The following is a 14,560-nucleotide window of genomic DNA, read 5'->3' as shown; positions in this document are numbered from 1 at the left end:
AGACACACCGGAGAATAAGATGCAACTTAGTTTTGGGGGAGGAAAACAAGGGTGGGGGGAATCTGCCTCTGCCTCACAGCAAACAGCAAACTGTGATATACACTGTTTGCTGTGTATTTCTGTGCATATGCTTCTGACCCATAGAAATAGCAAAGAATTGGAGAAATGTACATTATGGCAGTATATTAATGCCAGAAAGTTTTCTTAAATGTAATCACACTAACTCCTCCCAATTATTTAAATAGATCTACTCCAAACATGACTAAGCCAGGGCTTAGCTCAACTGCCTTATCTTAATACTAAATAGGACACTGCTACATTTCAGACTATACTTGTACAGATGCAGGTAAAATTTATGTGGTTTTCTGGAAGTACAGTAATCCCTCACTACTTCATGGTTCATCTTTCATGGATTCGCTATTTCACAAGTTTTCAAAGGGCGCTTAAATCCATTAAAATTTTAAATCCATTAAAAATTGATAAAATTCTTCTACAGTACTAACTGGTAGGATATCACATATAGTTCCAGCTGAGAAATATTATAGAATTACTGTTTAATGCAAAGGGTGGGTTTTAAAAGTCCAAATACTAATTAAATACATTAAAAAATACCTTTCCTCTACTTCACGGAAATTCGTTTTTCACGGGTGGTCTTGGAACGCATCCCCTGCGAAAAATGAGGGATCACTGTATAGGTATTCTCTACTATTTAAAAGAAGATACAATAGCACTGGGCCTGTTCAGGACAAGCATTTATTTTAAAAAGTTTCTTCATTTTGTTAAGTTGTCTAGAACAATAATAAAGTAGTCTTTAAAAAATAAGTCTAACATTCTACAGACATTTATAATTATTGACTTATCTCCTTGCATGCAGTTTCAGCAACTGACTAGCACAATAAAATAAAAATCTGCATCTCTCTCCCAGCAATTTGCCTCCTTGCAACTAGTTTTCCTTTCAGTTTAGCCTCAAATCAGCTGAGGGTTGAGAAGCTGATGAGTTGCTTGGCTTAACAGGCTTGGTTTTATTTGCTGCAAGGCGGTAAATATTAAGTAAATCATGTTGTTAAGTGAATCTAGCTTCTGCCACTGATTTTGCTTCTTGGAAGTTCCCTTTGAAGGTTGCAGATGATAATTACATCATGACCCAGGGATATCGCAACTATGATAAATACATAGCAGTTACCAGGCGCCTAAATTTCGATCACATCAATGGTGGGTTCTAAATTAGATTACTACCGGTGTGTGCGCTAGCGCGTATACACAGAAGCATCCTGGGCAGGTGGGCAGAGCATCCTAAGTTGGTGGGCGAAGTATTCCAGGTGGATGGGTGGAGCATCCCTCCACCTCCTCTACTGGTTCTAAGAACTGGTCTGAACTGGGAGCAACCCATTGCTGGATCACATGGTTTAGTGTAGCAGTTAAGGCTAGAAACTGGGATACTGTGAATTCTATTTTTTTAATACTTTTTTAAAATTATTTTTCATTAAACAGACAAACACAAACAGCATTTAACATTTAAGGAGCTACCATTGCTCCTCTTATCGCAGAGGTCTAACTAATACAAAAAAACCCCTAAATATAGTCAGATCAGTGCAGAAATATAACATACATATACTATATTCTTGTTAGATTTAACTCTGTATTCTTTATGTTGATTAATTTTCTTGTCTATAAAAATATCAAATACTTAGACTAATATTGAAATATGAAAAATAAGACTTTAAAATTTATAATATTGCAAAAATACTCTATATTTATGTTATTTTTAAACTACCGATATTACATTCTATATATCATTATCATGTTATAGATTTTTAAAAATTCGCTTATTTGGTATAACTTAAAAAAGAAAATTTATTTCTAAATGTTCACTCATATATGCATACAGTTAACATTCAAATTGATATGTTCAAATAATTATAAGTTCTTACTTATTTAATTTTGCCACCATTTTTAAAGTTCCACCATTTATATACTTTGTCCCATGTTTTATAAAATTCTGTTTCAGCTTGGTTGTTCAAAAGTTTTGTCATCTTGTCTAATTTTGCACATTCCATATTTTTTTAAAAATACTTCTATATCTTTTGGTACAGTAATACCTCATGATACGAACTTAATTGGTGCAAGGAGGAGGTTCGTAAGACGAAAGGTTCGTAAGACGAAACATTGTTTCCCATAGGAAACAATGTAAAGTCAATTAATCCGTGCAACCAACCCCCCCCCCCCGCAAAAAAACGGCTTTCGGTGACTGCTGGGAAGCCGCACGGCTGTTTTAAAAGGTGACAGCCGGCCTGGGGGGCTTCCCAACACCCCCCCCCCAAACCCGGGTTCGGGGGGGTGCTGGCAAGCCCCCCAGGCCGGCTGCGACCTTTTAAAACAGCCGCGCCGCTTCGCAGCTGTCTCCCGAAGCCGAATGCGGAATTTCGGCTTTAGCGTTCGGCTTCAGGAGACAGCTGCGAAGCGGCGCGGGTGTTTAAAAAAGTCGCAGCCGGCCTGGGGGGCTTGCCAGCACCACCCCAAACCCGGGCCCCCCAGGAAGCCAAACGCTAAAGCCGAACTTCCGCGTTCGGCTTTGGGAGACAGCTGGGAAGCGGCGCGGGTGTTTTAAAAGGTCGCAGCCGGCCTGGGGGGCTTCCCAGCAACCTCCCGAAACGAACCCGGGGTTCAGCAAAATTTTGCCTCTTCTTACGAACTTTTTTCGAGTTACGAACCGGCGTTCGGGAGGCTTCTGGGAAGCCCCGCCGCCCAGCTGTCACCTTTTAAAACAGCTGCACGGCTTCCCAGCAGTCTCCGAACGCTGGTTCGTAACTCGAAAAAAGTTCGTAAGAAGAGACAAAATTTTTCTGAACCCCGGGTTCGTATCACGAGTTGTTCGTAAGACGAGGGGTTCGTATCTTGAGGTACCACTGTATTTCTCTTTCTTTCCATTTCTGTGTGAATGTAATTCTTGCCCCAACTAATAAAATATGTATTATTAAGTAATAAACTTCTTTTTTATACTTCGTATTTGAAATACCCAATAGGAAGAATTCCGGAGACTTAGGGTACTGTGAATTCTAATCCTGCCTTAGCTATGAAAGCTGACTGAGTGGCTTCGGACCAGCTCCTCTGTCTCAGCCCAATTCACCTCACAGGGTTGTTGTGGGGAAAATAGGAGGAGGGAAATGCCACCTTGAATTATTTACAAAGAAATAAAGCTGGGATATAAACATAATAAATGACTGCAGGGACACTGCAACAGTCATAAGTTATTTTTTTGTTGCCACTTTAATATTGGTTAATATTAACCAATGGCCAATGATTGAGGACTTTTTCTAAGTATTTATAGCTGGCATAGGCCACCATTTTTCCATAGCGACAAGATTCCCTCAGTTGCCATCTCTCAAAGGCTCCATGGTAACCCCAGTTGAGAGAAAGATGGGGCAGTGCTGCTAGAAACAAAGTATCTGGGACAGTGATTGTCCAGCATTCCCTCCCACCCACCACTCCCTTTATATACAGTATTCAATTTAATTATATTCTCTTCTCCTTTCATATATCCTCTTATTTCTTTGTGAAACAGTAGCCTGTGAAGAACAAACTATTATTCCCCAAAGTCTGGCCTGATCTTTTGCAGAAAACTGGGCCGAAAACTACAAGTTGCCCGTCTATCCCTGATTTGTAGCCTGGAAAATATTTTCCCTTTCCTCTGGTCCCTTAGTTTTTAATAAGGTGGATTTGTGTGGCATTACATTCTGACTTCAAATAATGAGATGAGGCATTTAGTAAATAAGGGCAGAAATTACGTCATACTGTAAAATGGTAGGTCAGATAACATCACCATTCAAAACTGCTGTGGAAATATCAGCTCATGAAAAAACAGGAGTTGGACTAGGGAGCAATATGGTGTCTTCTTGTTTGTTTTTATTATGTCATGAGTTTCTACAACAGAACCTAATTAATCTTTAAATATCATAAGATTCTGTAGCATGACTGTCTCTCTGGGGCTTATATGTTACTGTATACATGGTAGTTCTCCAGTGCTTTCTGGATGACTATATTTATTATCATCATAGTTATCATAAATATGATCATTATATTTCTATGTTTGTTTCCTTTGTGCCCCAGTTGATTTTATCTAGCTGAGATCTAGGCATCCCAATTCTGTGCATACTTATTTGGGGATGCCTATATATCTCTGTGTACAATGGGATTTACTCTCTGTATCTTAACGAGAAGCAAGATTTCCCCCTATTCAGAAATGTCCAGAATGGCAGAATACAAAAAAATAAGGTGAAAATGTTAAAGTGAACATTAAAATAACATCAGATTCTTCAGAAGTGAGTAGTAGCATTTATTATCTGACAAATCTTCAAGGTGGAGTCTTCAAAGCATGTAATGACATTAAAATTTCTGCTTACCGTATTTTCCTCATTCACTTTAAAAAGAAACAAAATTTTAATTCATTTATTTCCACAACTGGAAAAATTAAAATCATGTTGCAACAATAATTTAGAAAGTAGTATCTTCAGCTTCGCTTTTCTTACAGTGGGGATTCTGGCTTTCCAAAGGTAGTTTTTGCTACTAGAATTCTTTCTTCAAAAAGAAATATGAATAATACTGTGGCACTGAGGGGAACCTCTTAGGGACTATAAGATTACATGCTGAAACTTCTTATGTTTGGTTCCTGGTGTATGGTGCCTCTTGTGGTTCTATTCCCCCCCCCCCCCCTCATTTCTTTTATGAAGAAAAGTAATACATGCTTGAGTGAATGGAAGCTATATTTTGTAAAGTATCATGGGAATATTTTTTTAAATAATAAACATTGCAAATGACATATAGCAAAGGTGTGAAAATTCAGTTTCCTTCACAGGAGCCTGTTTTCCTAAAGGTAATGATAACCATGGAGTAAGTGCGTATTTTAGATAAAGGTTTTTCAATTGTGTCATAACAATCATTGAATGTAAGAAAGGGTAATGAAAGGAATAAAGTGGTTAGAGCAATTTCTATTTATTTCAATAGGTTTCACTGAAAAGAAAAATAAGCCAATTGATTATTATCTTCACATTTTCTAAAAATATGCATGATGAAGAAAACGATAGCTATGTTTGATTTTCCTATAATCTTATAATTTGATAGCTAGTTAGATAGCTAGTTTTCTTGATTCCTGAAACAACATACATCTGTATATCTGTGCACACAAACACATATTCTAGATAAGTATTCAACCTCCATGTAACAGAATCTATTAGAAATACATTCACTGAAAATTTAGAAAGGCTATTCTAAGACCTGACGTACAAATGTTAAGTTGATTTTAAAAAGCAAAACCCCGAAATCTTGGTTTTCTAAACAAGCTCTTGTTTACATCCATATCAATCTATATTTTTAGTTTATTGTTAAAGCTCACTCCCCTGTACATAATTTGTTTGTAATTGGAATTTGGATGTCACATTTACACACAAAAACTTGAATGGTTACAGTTGCCAAAAGGGGCAGATACCATTTCTAAACAGTTTTTTTACTATGTCAGTTTTAAAACGTGACATGTTTTTGCCATGAAACAAAAGATTGTGGGTGGGAAGGATTAATTAATTAATGATATTTTTTTAATGCTTCTGATGTTTTCAATGTTTTCAGCATCTCTTATTTTTGCTATTCAAATGCAAATAGTATACTTTTTCTCTCTTGGTAGAAGCTCTACAAAACAAGCCGGGCAATGCAAGATAGAATTATGGAATTGCTAGCAACTGTGGAGAATGAAGATGTGATTACTGAACTCATACAAATGAATGAAAACCTAAACAATGTCTTACTCGGACATGAAAGGTATTATCACTTACTGTTATTAATATTGTATGTGTATGTACTAACAAATCGTTCTGCCTTTCTTCACGAACAGTCTATCTTTTATTTACTCATTCCTTCTACCCAACAAAGGGGTGAAGGAATTCTGCATCAAGTTAGGAACAGTTCACAGAAATAATAAATTAACAGGTTATATTGGACAAGCATGATGCCTAATAAATGGAGTTTGAGTATAGACTAAACTTCAATCTTTTTTGAGAAGCATATCACAAGTTCAAATATCTATAAATAGGTTAAACTATGATACTATTTTCTTTGCTGAATTGCTTGTAAAAATGACTATAAAATAGCATCACCTATAACTATAACACAATGTTCAGAGACTGTAAGATGAATCAGATATCAGATATCACACAATTGGTACAAAAATACTAAACCCATTTAATCAAGCCAAGGATTGACCACTGATGTAACTATGAAGACCTAAACTCCCTTTGTTTTATTATTATGGAAGACTGGAATAAGATGTAAAGTACTACTGTGTTATCATATTAAAAGTACTATATAAAAATTGCTATACCCTTCCCCCTCCTATCAGAATACATGTAAATACTAGGGGGTTGTGGAATGTCTTGCAATGCAGCTCATCCTCGCTTACCAACCACTTGCTCAGTTGCCCTTTAAAGTTTTAACAGCACTGAAAAAGAAAACCCCTGCTTGGCCCTCAAAGTTGCAGCCATCACAGTATCGTCACAGTGACATGATCCCAATTTGGGCATTTGCAACTTGTGCACATTTACTATGATTGCAGGATCCCATGATCATGTTATCAGCATTTGCAACCTTCAGAGTCAGCTTCCGATAAGCAGAGTCATTGGGGAAGCAGAATGTGGTATTCTACTCAATAAGCCACAGTGATTCTCTTTAACAATTGCAGTCAGGATTTATGTAAGTTGAGCAACACTCACATGACATTTCAATTTATAAGCGTATCATTAATGGAATCACCAGTCCTAATTGCACTTGGTAAGTGAAGACTGCCGGTATAAGGGGGGTGGGGGAGAACTTCTCAACAGACTGAATTTACATCCAAAGTTCAAATTTAAATCAGTAGCTTGAGATTTTCATCCAAGGCTGGTTGTAATACAGTGTTCCCTCGATTTTCGCGGGTTCGAACTTCGCGAAAAGTCTATGCCACGGTTTTTCAAAAATATTAATTAAAAAATATTTTGCGGTTTTCCCCCCTGTACCACGGTTTTTCCTGCCCAATGACGTCATATATCATCACCAAACTTTCATCCACCTTTAATAAATATTTTTTCTAATAAACTTTAATAAAGTAACATGGTGAGTAATAATCTAAATGGTTGCTAAGGGAATGGGAAATTGCAATTTAGGGGTTTAAAGTGTGAAGGGAAGGCTTGTGATACTGTTCATAGCCAAAAATAGTGCATTTACTTCCGCATCTCTACTTCGCGGAAATTCAACTTTCGCGGGCGGTCTCGGAACGCATCCCCCGCGAAAATCGAGGGAACACTGTATTCAACATTTTTAGCAGACAATGTTTTCTTTTTCAGTTAGGTTTGGAAGATGGTTTGAACGGATTGATTGCTTTTATGAAGATCCGTTATTGAGAAGCTGAGCAGACACTAAATGCAAATTCTTTTCAAATAGAGTTCAAATTGAAGAACAAAAGATTCTGGTTACATTTCAAAATAACAGTAAAAAATGGTCTGCCCTAAGTATGAATGCAACTCTTGATAATAAGAGGTTTTGTTACAAATACTAGGAAAGAGATCAAGGAAAGCAAATATTTATAAAATTCAAATGTTGCATCTCTCTCACCAGGAGATTTTGTTTGGTTGCTTGGGGGTTTTTTTGGTTGGTTGGTTGGTTGGTTATTTTGGAAGAATAATCACCCAACATCTGTGAATGTTATTATAACAGGCACTTGCTTCTTCTAGGCTTCATGTACCCCATAGGCAGGGTAGTCATTTTATAGACTGTGTGTTTGTCTCTCACGGCCTCAGGGTCCATTCCTATCCTTAAGCCTTCAAACACAAGCCAAAAAATAGGTGAAATTAATCTGAATTATTGCTATTTTTGACAGGATTTTGGGATGACTAGGAGCAGGAGGCATCTGGGAAGTCTCCTCCTGTCATTCCTGCTCTTAGGTTTGAAAACAAGTTTTAAAAAGTTTTAAAGTGTTATTAGATTCTGGCAGTTATTATACTAGTTTTGGTTGCCAAAATGTTGGAGTGCTGGGCAAGCGAGTATTGGAAACAATTTTAGCACAACCAATTTCCCACCTTTGCTTTAAAGGTTGTTTTTTACTATCCAGGAGTGACATGACTGTACTCTTCATCATTACAGTTGGGTCCCATATTCCAGAAAGCCTCTTTCATGATCAAGTTTCCATACATTCTGAATGTTTGTGCTGCAAAATCTCAGGATTCTAGTTTGTTATGCTTCCTTCCACATTAAGATATATATGGCTGGTTCAGGAAGAATAAGTCTCCAGAACTTTCTTTAGCCAAGAGTTCGATGCACTTTAAAAAAGAGCAGGAAGATGGTATTCTGAAATCCTTGTTTTTCACTTTTGAGTCATCTGCTGCTTATAGGAGCACCTGTCTGCTATTGCACAATAGGAACAAAAGAGATTTATGTCAGTTGTTCCAGTAATACCTCTACAGTTTTGTTTGCTTATACTAGCATCTGTGGCTTACTGGTACTTAAGATTTGAATATGCTAAGTCATCCCAGACTCTCAAATGTAAAAGAATAGGTATTGCACATAAGTATGAAGGCTGCTATTAGTCTCCATATTTATGTGTTTTATAAAACTCACTGTAATTGCATTGCTTAAATTGATTGTATTGATTACACTGTTTTTATCTAGGTTTTCTAGAAACAGAGTACGTTTCTGGGAGAATCAGAGAATCCAGAATGAACGTGCAGCCGTAAGTAACTGTTAGCCATTTCTACCAGTCTAGAACATTTTGTGGCATAGCAACAGCAATAGCATTTAGACTTATATACAACTTCACAGTGGTTTACAGCCCTCTCTAAACAGTTTACAAAGTCAGCATATTGCCCCCAACAATAATCCTAAAATTCAGAATATTTTTTGCTTCCAAGACTAGGAATGTTCACAGAATTAAGATCACCATGTTAAGCATGGTTTATTCTTTTGAAAGTTCTCATCTTCCTGTCCTCACAATATTCAAGTTAGTAAAAAACAAAGCACTCAGGAAGGAGGATTTATACAATATAAATTTGCTCTAAGCATGAAAGGAATGAAGAGCTCTGAGAAAGAGAAGAGGGAAAAACATGTTTTGAACACAGGAAAGCAGCTATTATTATCTGCCTTATTTAAACGTCACCTGGCAGAAGGCAATTCTCTTTTGTTCACTCATCTTCAATGTGCAGTAATCTTCTGGTTGGCATGGAATCATATGTCATATTCAATATAATTTACACTTATCAGATAACAGGTAACACATGTAAAAACTGAGCAAGATTTCTAAGGTGTTTTTAACTGGGCAGGAACCCTTGAAGGAAGTTAATTATTTCATTCTGGCTTTTGAGGTCATATTTGATACTTTAGTAGTCTTGGCCAATGAATGCATTGTCCTCACCAGGAAGGAGACAAGAGGAATATGCCTCCATTGATCTTCTGAATTTATCAGCAACTTGTGGCATCTGCAAATATGAGCACAATGGGGATTTTGTTTTTTGAGATTGTGTCTAAAAATCCTTTGAAAATCTCATGTTCAACATCAGACATTTCATAGAGACTATGCTTTTTCATATTTATTCATTTGATTTAATTTTGGATGCCACCCAACTCCAGCTAATTCCAAATGGTTTACAGGATTAAAAAGTTTTTAAAACAATACAAAAGCAACAAATAAATGAGAACATAATCAAAATCAATCCCCTCCCCAAATTACAAAACAGTTAAAAAGTAACAAACCCATATGTCCGAAACAGGTCCACCGACCCTACCCTGATACCTGGAAGAATAACCAGTTTTTCATATAAAATAATCTAGAAGTGATAAGTATTTTGGGTAGAAATGTAGTATTCTGCTGATGAGACCAAATATGATTCTTGTCATCTGAACAAGATAAGCACACCGGTGTGCCTACTGTCCCTGTCCTAATGTTCCCTCTTGTTAGCATCCACCGTATGTATATAAATAATATTATATCTATGTATATTACAAATGCATACTTGACAAATTAAATAAATAAATAATAATAATAAAAATAAGTATATGAAGATGTTGAAACAATACCTGAAATTTGTAATAGCTCAGAGAACCACGAATATGAATCCTACAAGATGGCTGTTCTTTAACTTATCCTTACTTCCAGGAGTTAGAGGCATAGCCTGTTCTGTTCTACTCATGCATGCACACAAATACATGCACACACAACGGGTGTAAGGAGTCTTTATTAAGGCTTCTGAATCTGAATTGATATTCCCCAGCAATTCTCTGTGCTGGCACGAGCTCATCCCCAATGAGCCTCTCAGGCTACTCGAATGAAGCCAATACTATCCCTCAAGGCAAAGGCAAGTCCAGTCCACTTGGCCAAGTTCCAAAAGCAAAGGCAACTTTCAAGACCAAAGCAAATCCACACTCAAAAACAAGGCAAGGCAAAGGAAACGCCTGGAGATACAGTTCAAGACAAGAACACACAAGACAACAAACACTTTGCTCCCAGCATTATCACCATCTGTCTGCTGTTCTAAAGAGCCAGCTTCTGGTGCAGCCTCTCAAGAAGGGTGAGGCTGCTTCCTCGCGAGCTGACCTTCGGTTTTGTCTTTTCTCTGTCCTACGTGTTCGTTCTTGGATCTGGTACAGAAGGCAGTTCTTCTTCATCACTGAGAGCTGCAACTGCAGCTATATGCTTTCCCCATCTAAAGCCTTAGGGATATCCTGCTGCGGCTTTGCTTTGGCCAAATCAGTTTCAGAAGGCTGCATGGAGCCATTGGCCAACTCTTCTCCTGTCATGCCTGGAACCTGGTTCATCTTCTGAGATGACAGCTGGAGAAGTATCTGGGGAAGCATCCAGGGGAATCATCACATATGGCCTGAATAGGGCTGTACTCCACCCAAAGAAAAATAAATCCCTTGGGAGCAATTTTGATGCAGCCTAGTTATTGGAGGTCTAAATAGCTAGTTTGAGAGATTATTTGCAGTTAGAAGTGTTTCATATATATCAGAGGCAAAGTAGGCATCATGTCTAACAACTTTGTTTAATTTTAAGGCTAGTGGCAACCAACCATCTGCTCCTTCCTGTGATTTGCTTGACCTTGAGTCTTCATGTCTTCCTGCTGCTGTGCCAAAGCCTATGAGAACTGAATTTCCCGAATCTTCAGCGTTAAGTAAGTAAAATATATAAATTCCAATATAATAATTAATAATAATTTAAGAATAATAATAATAATTTATTAGATTTCTATGCCGCCCACTCTCTGAGGACAATATTTTAACAGAATTCTAGAAGCTATGTAAGAAATAATAATAATAATTTCTTTGGGAGCCACTCTGCAGGTTTGTTTGAGAATTGTGCTAAATGTAAATGCATTTTTAAACATTATTTTAAATGTGTTTCAAATAAAGGTGGTGGCTTATCTTCCTATCAGTATTTAGGATTCTTTTTCAGCTACCAGAGACATTCTGCTGATATTCAGAACAGTAGCAGTAGGTAGACTGGAAATTTCTTTAGAGGTTGTCTATGGAGATTCTCAGTCATCCATCTAATGTTTGTCCCAAAGGTGCTTTTTCCAGAAAGTCCAGATAGATTACTTTTGAAGTTGCACAGAAAGGTGGCAGAAAATTTGACTGTTACACTGCCTAGCTCAGGGATCAGCAACCTTAAATACTCAGAGCCACAAAGACCCTAACTGGAAGTCCCTTGTTCAATTTTGGAGCAAACCGGAAGTCCACTTCTCCTGCCATAGTCTCCTCCTAGCATGATGTCCTTTGTCCTCTGCCGACTGGAATTCCAATTCCCCCACCATAAAGTCCCATAGCGCCTTTTTCCTCTTCCTGGCCCTAACCGAAAGCCCTATTGTGGAACCAACTGGCAACAGGGGGTCACAGCAGAGGGATGAAAGAGACACATGTGGCTCTTGGCCTAGCTCTAGGCTTATCGAATACCTAACCCAGTCTAACATGTCAGGTGCACAAATAGTCCTTGACTTAACAATTGTTTGTTTAAAGACCATTTGGAGTTAAAGTGGCACTGAAAAGGTGACATACAACCATTTTTCACACTTAAAACCAGCAAAGGGCCGTTCGTCTTCCCTCCTACCGGTGCGCCCCCCGAGGCCGTTGCAGGTGCACGCACACCCAATGGGGCACGCCAGAACGAGATTTGGCTTCTGCAAATGCGCAGCAAAATCTTGTGTGAGGACATGCGCACAAGTGAGATTTTGTCCATTTCCGATGATATTTTTGCTTCCGCGCATGTGCAGAAGCCAAATCTCACACAGGGGCGCATCAGGGACATGCAGCTGCGCACACATCCCAGAAATTCCTACAGGACAGAGCACCTGAGTGCACCGGCTACTGCCCAACACTGTTTAAGACCAATACAGCATGGTCCCTGGTCACATGATCATAGACATTGGCAACTGACTCACATTTATGACTGTTGCAGTGTAACAGGGCCATATGATCATCTTTTGTGACTTTCTGACCATCAAAATCAATGGGGAAGCCAGATTCACTTAGTAACTATATTACTAACTTAACAACTGCAGGTAATCACTTAACAACTGCGGCAAAGAAAGGCATTAAAATCTTACAAAACTCAATTAACAACTGTTTCATTTGGCAACAGAAATGTTGGGCTCAATTATGGTCATAAGTCAAGGACTACCTGTATTGGTTATCACATAGAAGGCAATATCAGTAATTATTATTGTTGTTGTTGTTATTATTATTATTATTATTGTTATTATTATTATTATTATTATTTACATTTGCATTTACATTTATAGGCTGCCCCTCTCCTGTGGACTTAGGATGGTGTACAAGATAAAAATGTCTCATATGCATCTAGTGCCTAAGAAAAGACTAAATATTAACGTCTTAATAATATGTTTTTACCAAATGCTGACCAAATTTGTTTCCTGTATTTGAAGACACATAGGAAAATTCTGTCATTCACAATTACTAACTTGCCTCCCTTTAGATCATCCACCCCAAAGTGTGGTTGCTCCACATCCTCATTCTGCTGTGCCATCAATATATCCTCAACTAAACTCGCCTGGTATTGCAAATGTTCCACAGTCTTCGTAAGTAGCAATGTGTTAAAGTCATGTAAACATTTAGATGACCTTCAGCAGTTAATTAGGAACTCAGCATTGGAAGTTTAGCTAATTAGCTAGGCTTCTAGCAGATTTGATTTTCATTAATCCTTCATTTTAAAAGCTAATTTATGTAAAGTCATATAGCTATTGCAGATGAAGCAACAGACTAAGAAGCATAGCATTGCCTAATACAATAGCAATAGCGTTTAGATTTATATACCGCTTTACAGTGCTTTACAGCCCTCTGTAAGTGGATACAGAGTCAGCATATTTCCCCCAACAATCTGGGTCCTCATTTTAGCCACCTCGGAAGGATGGAAGTCTGAGTCAGTCCTGAGCCTGGTGAGATATGTACCTGCCAAATTGCAGGCAGCGTCAGACAGCAGAAGTAGCCTGCAATACTGTATTCTAACAATTGCACCACTATGGCTCTTCTAAATAGATGAATAATTAATTATCCTGTTTTGGGCACAGAGGGAAAGCTATCATATTCCATTCTATTTCTATTGTATTTTGTTGGTGGATTCCAGTGCAATGTTTTTTTTCTTTTAAAGATTCCCAACAGAAGCACAAAGGACATACCAGGTTATCCCAAATGACCCAATGTATATCAATGTGAGTATCAAACTGTGTCCTGATTTGTCTGTTTATTAAATGTATTAAATGGATAGTAACAAACAACCTTTAAAGCTGCCTTTTCACCTTAGGCTACTCTAGGTAGCTACAACAATAAAAATGGAGAAATGAAAAGAAAACAAAGACAGTAGCAAAGTAATGGAACAATATAATAAACAATGAAAAAGAAAACAATAAGGATACAGCAATATGAGAACAAAAGTTGGCTAGATAGGGAAGCGGGGAGGGGGGATTACTATCAGTTTAGTAGCCACCTCCAGTATGGTAGTCCCCCATTGGGTTACCAACCAATCAGAAGAGTGAAATTTTCAGGCTCTTAGGAAGGTATACGGTCATAACCTACACCTTGAACTGCACCCGGAAGCAGATGGGTAGCCAGTGCAGTTTGTGGAACAGAAGTGTAATACAGGCCATTGTACCAAAGGTCGCTCTCATTCTCACTTTGAATCAGCTGAAACTTCCAAAGAGATTTCAAGATTTGCCCCATGTAGCGCATATTACAGTAGTCCAGATAATAGATGACCAAGCCTTGAGTAAATGAATGAGTGGAGTCACAAACCAGGAAAGTTTGTAGCTGGTACACAAACCAGAGCTATGTTAAACTTCTCCTAGTCACACCCGTCACCTGCTCTTCAAGTTTAGTCTTAAACTATTTGAGTTTAGTCACAAGCATCAGAAAAGCTGTACATACTTTAGCTTCACTCTTTTTGTAAACTATGATTTTCTAGATTAGTGAGATGTGTCAACACACCACTAAGCATGCACTGTGGAAAAGTAATTACCCCTAACTTTTTCAATTCGTTGCTAAG

At 37.9% G+C, this 14,560-nt stretch overlaps 1 protein-coding gene across 1 annotated transcript in view; it reads left to right on the top strand.

The window, feature by feature from the left end:
- Positions 1-14,560, top strand: part of TOM1L1 (target of myb1 like 1 membrane trafficking protein) — a 64,224-nt gene that overhangs the window by 44,511 nt on the left and 5,153 nt on the right. Inside the window, exons 8-12 of the mRNA XM_070740486.1 lie at positions 5,675-5,808; positions 8,686-8,746; positions 11,063-11,180; positions 12,998-13,100; positions 13,670-13,730. Of these exons, the coding sequence (XP_070596587.1) occupies positions 5,675-5,808; positions 8,686-8,746; positions 11,063-11,180; positions 12,998-13,100; positions 13,670-13,730 (477 nt within the window). The remainder of the gene's footprint in view (positions 1-5,674; positions 5,809-8,685; positions 8,747-11,062; positions 11,181-12,997; positions 13,101-13,669; positions 13,731-14,560) is intronic.

This window comes from Erythrolamprus reginae, chromosome 2 (assembly GCF_031021105.1).
Source record: "Erythrolamprus reginae isolate rEryReg1 chromosome 2, rEryReg1.hap1, whole genome shotgun sequence".
Classification (NCBI taxonomy): domain Eukaryota; kingdom Metazoa; phylum Chordata; class Lepidosauria; order Squamata; family Dipsadidae; genus Erythrolamprus; species Erythrolamprus reginae.
This window is presented reverse-complemented; position numbering and strand designations above follow the sequence as displayed.